This window comes from Rhynchophorus ferrugineus, unplaced genomic scaffold, assembly GCF_030347505.1.
Source record: "Rhynchophorus ferrugineus isolate W39M unplaced genomic scaffold, kcgeb_rfMv2 rfM6, whole genome shotgun sequence".
NCBI classification, from domain to species: domain Eukaryota; kingdom Metazoa; phylum Arthropoda; class Insecta; order Coleoptera; family Curculionidae; genus Rhynchophorus; species Rhynchophorus ferrugineus.
The window spans coordinates 25,298,203-25,314,532 of record NW_027472585.1 but is presented as its reverse complement, the minus strand read 5'-3'; the positions used below and the strand labels follow the sequence as shown (position 1 = coordinate 25,314,532).

Sequence of the window (16,330 nt, the reverse complement as noted above, 5' to 3'; positions counted from 1 at the left end):
ACACAATGCTATAGATTACTTCGAGTTATAGTTTACATGGTTTTAACAACTCTAAAAGTCAACTCTTCAATACTCAGAACAAACAATAATTTCAAGGAACTGATCGTCTCCTACTACCGTTTGTATTCCTGAAACATGTTAGATACATCAAATGTTACATGACGAAAATCCACATGTAATATTATTGTTCTGGCCCCCAGATGATTTTAATATTTTGCTTTGGTTGCAATCGTTCGCCATATGATGACCTGGTTTATGTGACCGGTTCTGGATCACGTAGTACGATTTTCAACTTTACCGCTTACCATGATACTATAGAAGGAGAAGGACAGCGAGGATAACATCTGTCTTGAAGGAGGAAAAAAGAGTGTGGTTAATTCCAAGAGATTCCAAGTGACAGTCGTTTATATAGGAAAAATAAAAAAATATCTAACATAGGAAGTGGGATATCTCCTTGTTAAATTTTTACTGGACAAAAGAAGTTACACAAAATAGAAGTTAAAGAAAATAACCAGAAGAGCGAGAAAACCAGCCATATAACACGGAAAAGAAAATTGAAATTCAAAGCTCAGATGCGACTACCAACCGGACTCGTACGCCTAGTTGTCTTCCTTGATATCATAACTAACGTATACTACTCTAGGCCATAATCAATATAAATACACTTAATAACTACATGTATAGGGTAATTATAAAAGATAATTCATATAGTACCTATAGTATATTTTAAACAACTAACCTTTTCTCATTTAAAAATAGAAAAATCAGAAAGCAGAACATGCTGAAGCAATATGGTGCTCGCTGACAAATTCCTAATCAATTTTTTTTGTTCCAGAGCCGGAAAATGAAAAAGCTCCATCTTCGCCAACTAGAAGAAAACTACCTAAGACTCCGGTATAAAAACGCTCTCATATTTCAGTTGTTATTACTCATATTATAAAACTTGATTGTTCTCTGTATATTCTGTGTGCCTAGTTTTGTGATTTTTTTTCGTTTGAAATAATTTTCGTTTTATGAAATTTACCATTAAGCATGTCTATGTTTTCTATAGTTTTGTTTCTGTTTAAAGTGCATCGCTTCATAATATATAAACGAGAGGCTTTATAACTTGGCAAGCCAACAGCGCTTTCTACATATCTTCTTGAAATCTATGATGCTTCAAAATTCTCTGTGATATTTGTTCATCTGTAGAATATATTTTTCATTATTAAGATTTTCGGTATTCTAATACACTTTAAAATATACACATACATATACACATATTAATACCAAATCAAGGATCAAAACCTGAAAAAATAATAATATGATGCGTGAAATACGTATGATTGTGAAACTAAACAAAACCTTTTATTTTTTATTTTATTTACCATACTTAATAATATGTACTGACCTTATTATCTATAGATATTACTTAACCTTCTCTTAAAAGAAGAACTTAGAATTTATCTTATATTAGAATTTATAATAGTAAATTTGGGAGAACGTTCAAGTTTAATCTACATTTATATTGTCTAAGTGAATTGTATTAACTAGTTGGCTAAGTACTCTGGTCTATTAGAAATTATTTAATTGACTGACTTAATAGAATAATTTCATTTTATTTATGTAATATTTTAGCAATATTTGAAATTTAATTATGGACAAATTTGAAGGAACAGAATTCATCTTTTGACTAATATAATCTTTAAGTTAATTAAGTTTTAATTAAAAACGTGAGAAATCATTAAGTTACTCAATTGGTCTACTGGATTAAAAATTTGAGGGTATATATTTTAGCATTAGTTTTAGAAAGCAGTCAATATAACAAGAACAAGATATAACTAGATAAATAGTTGAGAATATCTAAATAATAGGAATACATTATTGATTCTATATTACTAGTTGACTTAATGTTGAGTTGAATTATTGTTAATTGACATCATAACAATCATTTTGAACTAAATATATAAAAGTTCTCTTCAGCAACAAATGCTTATTTTTGATAAATCTCTTTAAAAATATATTTTAGAAATTTTCTATAAGAAATATATAATCTCATCAATATATATTATTGGTAAATCCTTTCGGAAATATAAACTTAAGTATCTACTCAGTACAATATTATTCACATATTTAACATAAAAAATAGGGCCAAAAGAAAATTGTATTTTTACAATATCCTATCGTTTATATTAAATTTTATTAAACCTATATTACAGTATTACTTCATATATAACATTATTAAAAGATGACATTATATAATTTGTGTCAATTTAGCAATTATTTGTAATTGTAATAATAAACATTAAGGATTTACACCTAATATAAACATATTGTTATATATTATATAAACATATTTCTTGTAAGATGTACTTTAAATAAATTAAGATGTACATTATCAACACTAAACTAATTGTAATAATATATTATTTTATTAATTGATATACTAATAAATTCTAGTTTAATTAATTTTTCTAATAAGGCTTATATATGGTAGGAAATATATCAGTATTGTAACACTTTACTTTATTAATATTTTTGTTGTAATGATATATTTCCTAATGTATTATTCTTAATTTAATGAATGCAAATGTACGAAATCCATCAAGAAAAACTTAGGTGATGAATTGTATCTATTTATAAACTGTAGCAGTGTGACAACGATCGTCGGTAAGTGTCCGTTTTCATTTTTTATCGATGTGTTTGTGTTCTTATTTTATTGGTCGGTTGGTATATTATAAAACTAAATTTGCTATATATGTTAATGAAGCGTCCTGTGAACAACTGAATCAGGATTTAAAATATATATACTTAAATTTAAAATTAGAAATTCAATTCAGGTCTATTAGAGTTATCAAGAAGAAAAAATACATTTAAATTAATCGTATGCAATCAAATCAATAGATACACATGAATTATTATACATATAGAAATAACGTATTAATTATTAAAGATAACTGAGTTGCAAACGGACACTTTCCAACAAAAGCCTACTTTAGTTGTTGCTATATTTTCAAAAGTTTCCATTTGTTTATAAGAATTTAATATAAATACTATCAAGTTAGACATTAAGCCAAAAATGTCAGACAATCTTAAATAATTGAAATTAAATAACAAACTATACGAACAAAGACAATATACTGTAGAAAATAGTTACTTGTCTCTTTTTTTGTCACATATAATAGGGACGCACAGGCTAAATTGCTTACTAGTGTAAAACGTAAATAATAACCAACCAGTAGCTAAATGTTTATCTGGTAAATAATAAATAGCTGTGAAAAATCTAGTTAGATTAGTAGATAACGAGGGGTTTGTTTTGTTTTAATTTGCTTCAATTAAAAGGCTATAAATATAATTTACTTGTTGATACGTAACTGATAATTAGAACAAAACAAAATAATTAAGAAGTAGGTAGATGTAAGCTAGATATAATGTTGTGTCAGCTGGGACAGATCGTCTCAAATTAGGTGCTCTATGATAATCGATGTACACCCAGATCGATGTATTAAAATCCTTTCAAAGAATAGAAATTGTTCTTTCATTGGTTACTCATTAGCCCAACACACGACGCTGGATATGGTCAGGACCCATCATTATAGGTACGCGTTTTTTTAAAGCCGCTACCCTACGCGTATTTGTGGGATGTTTTGATTTTTGCAGACAAGGTCACGAACAATCACAACAAATTGAGGCGATCCAACAAATTTGATTGTATGGTGGCGGCGCTGTTTCAGTTTTAATACCCGCAATTTTCTGTCCCAACTGGCACTTTGAGTTGCTATATTCACCCTATTTGTTTTGTCGCTTTCGCTTGATCATTGATGTGTAGTTAATGCTAAATAGGAACTCTTTCCTATTATGTTTTTCTTTATTAGTAATTATATATATGCTTGTTTTACTGAAGTGTAAAAATCCTCAAAAAGAAAAATCCTTTTCGCGTTATTTCATTTCCTCTTTTAACTGTAGCATCGTATCGTATCAGAAGCCACTCTAACGTTACTTTGCTTGGATAAACTCAATTATCCTGTTATATTATACGAGGGAGAATCAAATATAAATGGTAACTTTTTATAATACATTTATTGATTAATGGTATACACAAATCAATCACAGTAAGCTCTTGAACAGCACGGATACTGTAATTTGCGAGACTTGTTCATGGGCGTCAATAATACCTTTAATTTTCGATACGTTCTCGTCCATCCCTTAATTATCTGTCCGGCGCATACACTCGATTCTGTGACAGTGTAGCATCTACTGTGTTATATGTCTTCTTTTGTTTGCTTAATATGTGCTTGTTTCCTCCGGTAACAGGTTTTCTAGTTGCAAATATTTAGGACAGATTCGATAAATGCTTCCCACTCTTAGTCGATATAGCTTTATATACACTACAAGTTCAAATCGACAAAACTCGTTCAATATATTCAGGTCATAAGGAGCCGGTTTGTTGTTAGCATGAAAGCTGGGATTGTGTAGAAGAGCTGAAGTGTACTGCAGTCGAAATCATCGGGTCCTCCTCCAGAGATGGGGCTGCAAAATGATTAGCAAATATTAATTTATTTCGTATTTGAACATTACTGATGTATTTAAAGTTCTGATAATATCCTTCTTTATGGCACACTATGCTATAGTTATTAAAAAAAAGGTAAATAAATTAATATTTAAATTTTTGATGACTCTTTGACTGACTGAGATGATTCTTTCTATTGTTATTCCTCTTTTTATTATTATCCACAGCCTTCTATTGCTTGATAATGATCTTGATATTGTCTATATGAATGTTGTGCGATGTTAATTGTATTAAGAACAACTTATGATAGTTGTATGTCATAGAAAGAATACTGTAAAAGAATATTGACTAATAGATATGCAAATCACGTATTGAAATTAAACAGTGATTGCATGACTAAGCACTGTTTAAGATTGCTTCTTCTTTCAGATATTGTTTTATGTCAAATCTTATTCGCTTAGTACAGACAATTTATATTTATTGCGTATTTAATTAAAACATGCTATATCTTATTTTATTGTATATTTTAGAGAAATTATCTAATTCAGAATGATTAAGTGTTATGACACATAAATTACCTATTATTATTACTATTATAATATTATTATCATATTTACACGAAAACAAAATATTTTCCTGATATTAAGGCCTATGAACATATGTGTATGTGTCTATTGTCAATATAATAACTTTCTTGCACGGTTGTGTTTTTAAGATAGACATATATAGAAACATAAGTAACACAATTGATATTTTTTGCTATATTTTAGGAGCAACTAGCTAAAGAACGTACTGTGTCAGGTCGGATACAAATCCAAGTTTGGTATCATGATGAGAGAAAAGAGTTGGTTGTTGCTGTTTTAGCAGCTGATGATTTGGCACCCAGAGATGACAGTTTAGGATTTGGTTCTTTGCCTGAAGCTTACGCTAGATTATGCTTATTGCCATTGACGTAAGTAAATTGAGACAATTCTATATGTAAATATTTCGAAACACAAAATTTTATTTAAGACAGTAAATATATGGCTTACAAGCCGCTGTTGTTAAAGCGACAGGAAAGTCATCCTACTACTGCGATATTTGTGTTTGAATTCTGCCAGGGCTTCCATATACTTAATGTTTGTTATTTTAGTTGCAAATCTTTGTAGACAAAAGTATAAATCCAATAAAGAATAACTATTCCAGTCATGCTAGTAGCCAAGTTATTCGAAACCCTCTGGGATAACATTTTCCGAGCCCGTATTAAGCTGTAGGTCGACTTCAAACAAACTCTACTTGGTAAAAAACGTTTACAGTAAATACTTTAAAATAAATATATGTAGAATAAAAAGCTGTTTAAATAGTATTCCCTGGTAAATGTGTTTCCACATTTTTGGTCATATTTGAATTAATAACTGAAAATCGATATAGTGGAAATATTCATGAGGCTTATTTCATACGTATATGTTATATATGTGCTTCTTAACAGACAATTAATGTAGAAATAATTCAAAGATTTCCGTATATTTCGGGAGTTGCCAAGAATTATTATGCTGCAAAATAACTTTGTCACATATGTGCTTGCATAACACTGAAACGTATTTAATCCATAGCCGGCGCTCCGGAAGATTGACCACTTCTCAATTGCTGTGTTAATGCCACGGAAGTTTATGATATTCCTTACTAAATATCGAATCTTAAAATAAATACTAGATTTCTAATACGATCTCAGAGAAATGTTTGGAAGTTATGGCTCCGTAAGCTCAAAGTAAGATGAAGTAAACAGTGATGATTACATTAAGTGGTCGCACATAACTGGACCTATTATTATCTTGAAAATGAGACTCGCAGATAGCTAATGGAACCATCGTAAGGTGCCTGAAGAAGTTTTTAACAATAATTTTTAATAGACTATGTTCACCTTACTAAGTTTATAAGGTGTAAGTTTCCTTAAAAAGCACACAGTTGGAAGCAGTGCGAAAATCAATAAAAATAAAAATTCTTGACTCTCATTGGTATGATTTTTATAAATATCCAACAATTAATAGGAGTTTACAATGTTTTCTATCTCCTTTTATTCAGTACATGCTGATTGTACTCTTTCTATAAAAATTGTCAAATTTGTGTGAGACTTTCAAACAATGTCTATCCAGCAACTGTGACCATCCACTTTTTGAATAGTGTCAATGGTAAATTTATTGGCGGTAGGAGGCTCATTCGCCTAACCATGGCGATGTTTTTGCCTAACATATGTATTTATTTTTCGGCAATTCTCGAGATCGATTAGTTTTGTTTGGTTTCGATATTCTAGATCTTCTACCACCTGTAGAGTTTTGTCGGATATCGAGACCTGCATCCTATACTGAGCTTGTAAACATACTTTAGTGGTACACTCGTCAATTGCTTCAGCTATTTGTTTATCTCTCGCATCAACATTGAACATTAATTAATCAAATCATAATCCTACATAGCTAAATCACTGATTCTGGATATTGTTATGTTAGCTGTAACTTCGGGGAATGCTGGAATATAATGTTACCTGTTTTAAAGCTATTTAATGAAACAGATAAGGTAAATAATTAAGCAAATAATTCATATCTCATTCTTTCCTAAAACAGATTTAAGGTGTAAGTAACTAAAGGTCACTGTATAATACACGAATTGTTTGAAAACAATGAGTAAATATATATACAAGTTTTCGGTTCATACAACTTTTCTCAGAATCGCCACTTCTAAAACGTCGATTCTCCACACTCAAAGTAAAGTGAAAATAGTTTCTTCCTAGAGCATGAAAAAATGTATTTCAAATTAAAAGTTATTGCTGTCATTGAAGTTTGTTTTAGAGCCAATATCAAAGCCAAAATATACATGTTTTCGAAAAAGATGTACAAAATAAGAACAATGGTGGACTACAACATACTTGATCAATACTTGCAATTTGCTGAAATGCCGTTGTTTGGATATGTATATGGCAATAGAATAAAGTGTTATTAGAATATCAATCTTTCCTAAAATTAAGGATAATGAATTTGCGATTATAATCAAACTTAACACACTTACAAGTTTACACTGCTACCTTTTTCATAAATGACTGCCACTTGTTGCATTATAAAGAATAGCAGGCATAATATTATAAGCTTGCTATAATTAGTTTTGCTTAATATAAATTAATTGAAAATTAAGATTGAATTATTTATGAGATTTGATTAAATCTGAAAGGTGATGATAAGTATTTTCTGTCGGTCAATAATTTTAGTAATTATTATTGATATTATTAAAATATAGGATCATATATTAAATTATTTTGCGCTTGATTGCTTTGAAATTTGAAGACACAACTCATTACCTTGAAATTTGCTTATGACTGGAATCTGAACAAAAATCGAAGTAGTTGTAGAGTCGAAGCTCCACACACCACTCCTTTTGTAAACTTTGGTCATTCACTAATGAGAATCTTAGTTAACTTCATATAAAATATATCATATTCATATTCTAAATTAATCAAAATTAATTTATAGTAATATTCTACATTGGCCAAGCAAGTAGTTGATATAAAATAACTACGACTGGGTTACGGATACTTTTATTACATTAATTGAGATCTAATTAATTTAATGATCGTTCCAAATATAAATGATTGTCCAATTAAGACCTACCTGCGCATTAAATATAATGCCGAATATGTACTATTATGAATTAGTTAAATAAATAAAATAAGGATAAAGTGAGTTTTCTATTTGTAATCTTATAATATTAATCAAGCCTCTTTGTCAAGCAGATTTGAATGTTTTTAGTTTTTTTTTAATTTTATGAATTTTTAGACTATTAATAGTAATTTAATATAGATTAATGTAATAGTAATCTGTTATGAGGTGGGCAGAGCACATTATAGGAGAGTCAATAAATAGCTCAACAATGAAATTATATCAGTTATTTTATATAGATCTGAAGAACACTGTCTACAAACTGAAGTTGCTCCACCCAGCCAAAATCCAATATGGAATGCCAACCTTAGTTTTATGAACGTACCAGGGGACGAGTTAATGGATAGAGTGCTGGAAATTACATTATGGGATCTAATACCACACAATGAACATGCTTTCCTCGGAGAATGCTCGGTTGATTTACAGAAGGTAATATTTATTAATCTAATGCTACAAAATATATTTATATAATTATAGCTGGAATTATATAGAAAAGTCAAGGCTAAGATTAATTTCTTGTTTATTTTAATATTTTTATATACTGTTATTATTTTTAGGCGTTTCTCGATGATAGAGCTGTTTGGTGTAGGCTTGAAGATCCTCGACAACTAAGAGGAAAGTCTCCGCACACTTCCCCTAGAGGGTCTATTGCTGGTACGGGAAAGAGAAGTGATTTTGGTACCCAACGAAGTATATCAGATGAAGTTGACTCAATTGGTATGTTCATGATTGTTTTATGTTTAAATATTGAAATTGAAAAACCATTTGAACTGTTTCATATTTGTTCTGACGGCTGCTTAACCTGTTGTCTGTTATTCATTAATTAATAACAGATTATAAAAACGCATAACAATTTTTACGTTAAAGCGATACATTCAAATGATAAAACTTTATATTAAAATGAGGGTTTACTGATATCAACTTTACTTGTCTGTCTCTGAGCAAGTCTCTGAGATTTGATCGTAAAATTCGAGATAACCTGTCACAGTCTGTGTACACAGTCGTCACTGAATATATGTCAGAAAATACCAGATCGGTTTATTAAATAAAAACATCTAGAAGACATATATAAAGTTGTAATTAAATCATTAAGTATATCATTAAAGAGTTGTGCGAAAAAGGAACTACTATTTTATATATCTTTATGGATATTTACTATGCTAACCTTAATCCCTTAATGTATTTTCTCACATTGGAATTTTTTGTTTATACTAATACTATATCACTTAAAATATTACCCATTTATAACTACATAAACTCACTGTGATCAAAATAAATTATAATGACATAATTATCTCATTCTTTATTTTATTATGATATAAAAGTTAATAACTCAATTTTAAAGGTGAGTGTGCTAGTTTGCTTCATCCTGATCATGCATGGGGTTCAAGAAGGGGTTCGTCGCAATCCGAACAGCTTGAAGTAGAAGTGTATCAGCTAGGAAAAGACTTTTCGAGGTCGTTACCGGGATCCAGACGTTCCTCGTTCCAAAGTGCACAAGAGCAAGTTGAGGTTGAGGTGCAACCAGTTCCTCCACCACCATCCACTTACAGTAGAGATCGCCGAAGAAGTAGTTGTACTAGAATGTTAAGGGATCCAGAAGAAATCCTTAAATCCCTTAAGGCAGTTAAAGGAGAATTGGGAAGAACAATGAGTTTAACAGCGGATAAGAGAAGACGTAAGCTTCTTGTTACATACGTATTTATTTTTTATGCTATTACAATTATTTTCGGGAGTATTTTAAATTATTTTTTGATTATGGAGTTGACCAAGGCTCTTTTTGATATTCTTGATTCGTCACAATCTGCTCATTATTTCTAGAGATATTATAAATAATTAACACAATTTACAGTCAGTTATTATTTTAAGGATCAAGCGCAGCTCGAGCAGAAGCAAGAAAAAACAGTGTAATGGAAGTACCAGAAAATAAAGAAAAAGAGTGCAGTCCACCAAGCAGCCCAGAAAGAGCTTCTCCTCCTAGACTAGGACCTGGTCAAATAAAACCACGCGGTTTTAGACTATCGGGCACAAAACCAGTAGAAATTAAATTAGGGTTATTAATGACTAAAGGACAGCTTGAAGTAGAGGTATATAATTACGATAGCTTGGTCGTTTATAACTTTCCAACAACTAGTTAAGATTCATAAGATTATATAGCCAACCCCAAAGAAAATGATCCCACGTCATCAAAATTTATGGCGAAATAACTTTCGAATGATGCTGTATCAACTTTGACTTTTAGTTTATTTAGACTATTTAGAAAAATAATGTTATCAAATATCTTTTATAATAACATTATAGTATACAAAATCCATATGTTATTGAAGAACTTGAACTATAGTTAGTTACAGTCACAAGAGTTTACAGGTTAGATTTGTTTTATTATATTGTATATTTACAATATGTTATTATATTGATCTCTTTTCCACATGACCTATGAGATAGAGTCATGGGTGCGTTTTTAATCTGTATATAGTTTTCTTTATAAAATTAGTTTTAATCACTGCAATTTTCCCAATGCATCTGAAGATATGGTAAAACAGTCAATATTAATTATCTCCTCATATATTCTAACCAAATGCTTATATATATTCTCAACAATTACAACAAATTAATCTATGTATATAAGTTTTGAACGCTCTAGAGTACGATTTTGAGAGATTTTGAGACCGCGTTGCCTCTAATTACTATCACTAATATTTTTTAATAACGAGGATATTTTTGTAGGCTTATTGGGTTACAGGTTCGGACTACCAATCAGAAATGTATATCTTCTTAAATAGAATTAAACGAGAAATATTTTCAAACTGTAATAGGCAATACATTCGAGATTATGTTGGCATGAGTTCACTGTTATTTTGGATATATTATATACAGTATCTTTTAAATTTAATGTAATTGACATTATTAAAAATTGCATTTACTTCAACTTTCAGATCAGTTCGCTTAAGGGTTTTTCCGATAAAGAAATTCGGAATGGTATTAGGTATTAAAGCTATTTTAAATATATAAATATATATTATATATTAAATATATATTACATACGTAATATAACATAGTTCAAGTATCCTATCTCATGGTTCCATTGCATAGGTTTGGATAGTGAATTGCATAATGTAGTCTTTGAGGGCTTCAAAGTAACTTTTAATTAATGACTGTTAGAACTATACCATAAAATCCTTAATGTAGAATGCTCAGTGGTGACATCTTTATGCGACACGTAGTGTATATATAATAGTCTGTTCGACTAAGGTCCATGTTATTAAATTTTAAGCAAATTGATATATTTTCGATTCTTAATATTTTCATATTTAATCGACATGATTGCCATCGTCTTGTGGCTTTTGCTCTTCACAATGATATCTATTGTTTCATCAATATCAGAAAGTTTTATTTGAACAATAACTTCTAACTGGGTTTGTTAACATAGCTATTTATCCAGTAATTCGTTACCTTGCTAATTATGAGTTCTTATCCCCAAATCGGAATCTCCTTCGAACAGTCCAGTCAGCGAATAAATGACATTGTACATGGATATTTAGTTTGAGCAGCTCTTTGGTTAATCGGATATGGTACAATCTACACTAGTAATTATTCGCTAGGAAGAATTGTATATTTTTACGAATAGCGACGATCTCAGTTCTCAGTTGATCCACAGCATTTGTTCATTTGACGTACTTGGAAATTCTTGAGAGTCCATGAGTGTCAAGACCTAGGATTTTTAACTATGTGGTAAAAATACAGTTGGAAAAGTAAATGCTGATGTTGATATATTCCTTTGAGTTACGAAAGTAACAGCCCTCTCATTTTACAAAAAATTCTTGTTCACTGGCACTATTTCCTTTCAAAAAATAGATTGATTGACTTTCTTATAATATTAAATACGGATAATTAAAAAATAGCCCGAATTAAATTATTTATATATTACGTATTTATAACTTATTTATATTTTTGGAAATTCAACGATTTTATATCGGCAAAAACTAACTATAATTTCTAAGCATCCAAAGATATCTGGAAAAACGCTCTATAAGAAATGCTAGTGAATAATTTGTTTATTATTTAACTTAATAAAAAGGGGAAAGTTCCAATGTAAAGTCTTTGAACTTTGTATTTATATAAATTTGATTTAAAACAATAATAATTTAAATAACAAAGAAAATATAAATTTTAACTTATAGGTTGTATGTGCCCGACACATTGCCCAAAAGGACACACCACCTGATACATATGTTAAATGTTATTTGCGAGATGGCGATAGATGGTTGCAGAAGAAAAAAACACGTGTTTGTAGACATTCTTGCGAACCACAATTTAGACAAACACTCAAATATCAAGCTTGCGATGTTCTAGGACGCAGTTTGGTTAGTTAATTTAAATAATTAATGATGATAATTAGGAATTTGTTTCAATAATATTGATTGATACTTAATAAATTTAATACAGGTTGTTATGTTATGGGAACGACAAGGAGGTTTTGAACATAACCAGGGATTAGGAGGAGCTGAGGTAGCACTTGATTCATTAACGTTAACGCACCTCAACGTAGGTTGGTATCCGTTGTTCCCCATTCACTCGCTCGGAAGTGATTCCAACGATTCTCCTTGACCAGCTGGAGACTCCGGGGATGAATCGCCTGTTGATTGATAGGATGTGCTTGAAAATATCTTATATAACTGTATTTGCAGAATTTTATTTTACGCCAAACAATTTTCAAATGGAGACCAAAGTAAATTTTGTACACCAGATTTTATAAAGTTGTGTCCTATAGTAACACCTTTGAACAAAATATCAGCAGGTCATACACATTCACTATATTATTTGTTACTTGAAAAAAGAAAATTGACTTTTAATATCATGCTTTATTATTTAACGTATATATTGTCAGTAATAAATTTGGATGTGAAAAGTAACATAAGATTATACATTATATCAAATTTATGCTTATAAAGCTACTGATATTATTGGATCTATAAAATATTTCAAAAAATCAAGTTTACTTATTCCATATTTTCATTGTGAAGAGATCGAGTGGACCAAATAATTAATACACTCTTTAAAACGGTTAAACAAAACGACTGATTTGTTTTTTAATTAAGGGCAGATGCACGTGGGTTTTTCTTGAAAAATCCAATAACTTAATGATTTTAACGGAAGTAAATGTGTAGCTAAATATACTTAAGATTAATTAATAATAATATATGTGCGCTGAATATATTAAACTAGACAGCATAGTTAAGGTGCTCTTATCTTTTAGCTTATCGATGTGTTAATATTATTTTTCTTTATACTGAGCTACTTACTGAGGCACTTACTTATTAAAACAATAAATGCAACTAAACATAGCAGAACTTTTAATACAATTCTTAGTATTGGGATGTAAATAGTCTTCTTTGGAAATAATTATACGTCCCTTTCTGATAAAGTATATAATGTCTTAGTGTACTAATATTAACACTAAAAAGTATTTTCAGTAACACAATCATATTGCTTCTTAAAATAATTTATGTATTAGTTCTCTAAGCTTTTAATTTACATTCTGTATAATTTTATCGTTAATCCTTGTTCTTTTTACGCAACTTATACATTAAAATAAAATCAGCTTATGCTGTTGACAAGGTGTCGCGTTTGAGGATCATGTAAAAATGCGTAAAATATGAACAAATTACTGTAAGGAATAAACACCAAATTTTTAGACCTAGGGTTTATAACGATTATCTATGTAGTTTAAACAATTTTCATTATGTTATGCAGATAGCAGGTTACTTTCTGGGAGGCAATAATATAGTAACATTGCTGTTGTATACATGAAAGGTCTGTTAACTGTAATTATTAATTAAAAACAGGAACCATGCATATTTAGATTTGTAACCTTCAAAACTCTCTTGTAAATCTTTGTTTAGCTATTCATCAACAACCAGATATCATAATGAAAAATTGTAATATATAAATAAAATGAAAACCTATATAGCCCTTCGATTTTGTTATATATATTAGAGTAGCATAGAATATGTTCTATAAAATACGTTCAGCATTTCGGGTATGTTTACCAATTTTTATATTTTGCCACTTCCGAAAATTCTCGTCAAATAGTGTTCTGCAAACCGTTATTCATATGAAAACAAGCCCAAACAAAAATTCTTTTATTTTGTTTCGTTTCCTCAAACTATTTACAATAACGTTCAATAATTACAATAAATAGAAGCTCTTTGAAACACAAACAAAGACCTACCTAAAAATTCATTCTGATTGGTGTTTAACTTAGTAATTACATTGACATTATTTAAGGTATTTATATATTTATATATTGTATACTACAAGTATATACCTATATACTACAAGTTTAGTTTAGTGTTGTTTCTACAGAAATTACATCCCAGTATTGATAACAACACAAAACATTAATTATTTGCTAGCGTATTTCATTCGACTGACAATAAAATAGTATCAATGTATGTTTTCATCTCAGCGTACTCTTGCCTCTTACAAATGGCTTATAATTTATAAGTCGGCAAAACTATATTCTTGAAGATAATCACCGTGATTTGCGTTTATAAATTAAATAACGAAAATGATTATCTCTTATAAGATAATTACTAGCGTCATTTATAAACAATGTAAACGTTATTATGGCCTAATGACTCTAACCAAATGACAATCTTTTTACTATAGTCGTTTATATCTATACATAAGAGAACAAGGTAAAAAATAAAATATATCGTGAGCTTAGATACAGGGTGTCAAATAAAAATGTGATATGGTAATATTAAAAAAGAAACGGTGATTTTATTCCCGGAATAATAGAGCATAGATATTCGACTCGAAGATGCTTAAAAGTAGACTAGTCAGCTAGGGGAATGTATTTGACATCTTGTACTCGTTTATGTCAGTAAATAGGGTCAGTGTTTTTCAACCCTACAAAAATATGTGTCATATAACCAATCAGTGTAGACATATCCATATGTTTAGCTAGTGACAATCTCGTCATGTGATGTATTTATTCGTTTTATAATACATTTCCTATATATTCTTCCTCTGTATATAGTTATTTGAATATAGGTTTGGCCTTATAATTGTGTAGCACCAGTTTACTATTATTAATTAGAATAATGTAATTGTAATAGTATAGTGCTCTAAGTTACTATGTTGTGTTGCAACGATTAAGGTTCATTTTAATATAAAAATTGAAATACTTGAATTCTCTCCAATTAAACAGCCTTTCTTTGTGTAATAGAATTATTTTAAATATTTTAAACGCCAATAGGCCTAACCTAGTTTTAATTTTATATATAGTAATATTTTTTATCACTAAACATTTTAGGCCTTTGTATCTTACTCGCAAATGAAGAAATATAGATTACTGAAATACATATATATGGGTAAAATGTAAATTAGCAATCAATGGAAATTATTATATGAAGTGTTACTAGTTGTGCCATAACATTAGAATTTAAGCAAATTTAACTATTTGTTATAAAGTTGACAGTAACTAAAACACACTCTTAATTCAAATGTTTAGTTGTACTTAATTGTGGCATAACCAAAAAATGCGGTGACACAACTTATATTTTACATATCTAGCTGGCAAAGGTTCACGTACGTTCTTAAACAATAAACATAAAACAGAATCTTATTTTAAATATTTTTTGGAAGTGTGTTAAGACCGAATTATTTTTGTTATATTATTGAAAAGTATAAATGTGTTATTCGTATTACATGTATTGGAAATAAAATATTTGATTTTTATAGTTTTGTTTTAGTAAACCATTTCCTTTTAATATATACAATTTGTATTTGAAAATTTTTTTTATATTTTTATTGATACAAATCGGTCTACTTTTATAACTTAATGTTTATAATGTTTTTAACTGTCTATCTCTAGTCTAGACGTCTCACTCATCACTGTGATTCAGTCGTACACATACCTCGTCTTCGAGCATTTAAATCCGATCCGTTAAAAGTCGCGTAATATGACATCTCCCTCATAAGGAACTTCTACCAGTGATGGACGTGAATTTTATACCGTTTGGATAGCTCATAATCATTATAAAACTATTTGTGGGTATCGCCTGTACCTTCTTCTGTTAGTTGGCTCTTCTTGATCTTCTAAATGATATTGTTTCTAAAAATTTCCATGGTATGCCCTCCATGGAATTAT

General features: G+C 29.5%; 1 protein-coding gene across 3 annotated transcripts in view; it reads left to right on the top strand.

The window, feature by feature from the left end:
- Fife (regulating synaptic membrane exocytosis protein fife) overlaps positions 1 to 15,918 on the top strand; it is a 200,828-nt gene extending 184,910 nt beyond the window's left edge. For all 3 annotated transcript variants that reach the window (XM_076406607.1, XM_076406606.1, XM_076406608.1), the window contains 8 exons: positions 836 to 894; positions 5,260 to 5,441; positions 8,412 to 8,601; positions 8,730 to 8,889; positions 9,518 to 9,850; positions 10,042 to 10,259; positions 12,354 to 12,536; positions 12,619 to 15,918. In XM_076406607.1, coding sequence (XP_076262722.1) covers positions 836 to 894; positions 5,260 to 5,441; positions 8,412 to 8,601; positions 8,730 to 8,889; positions 9,518 to 9,850; positions 10,042 to 10,259; positions 12,354 to 12,536; positions 12,619 to 12,780 — 1,487 coding nt within the window. In that variant the 3' untranslated portion in view covers positions 12,781 to 15,918. The remainder of the gene's footprint in view (positions 1 to 835; positions 895 to 5,259; positions 5,442 to 8,411; positions 8,602 to 8,729; positions 8,890 to 9,517; positions 9,851 to 10,041; positions 10,260 to 12,353; positions 12,537 to 12,618) is intronic.
- Positions 15,919 to 16,330: the final 412 nt, after the last annotated feature.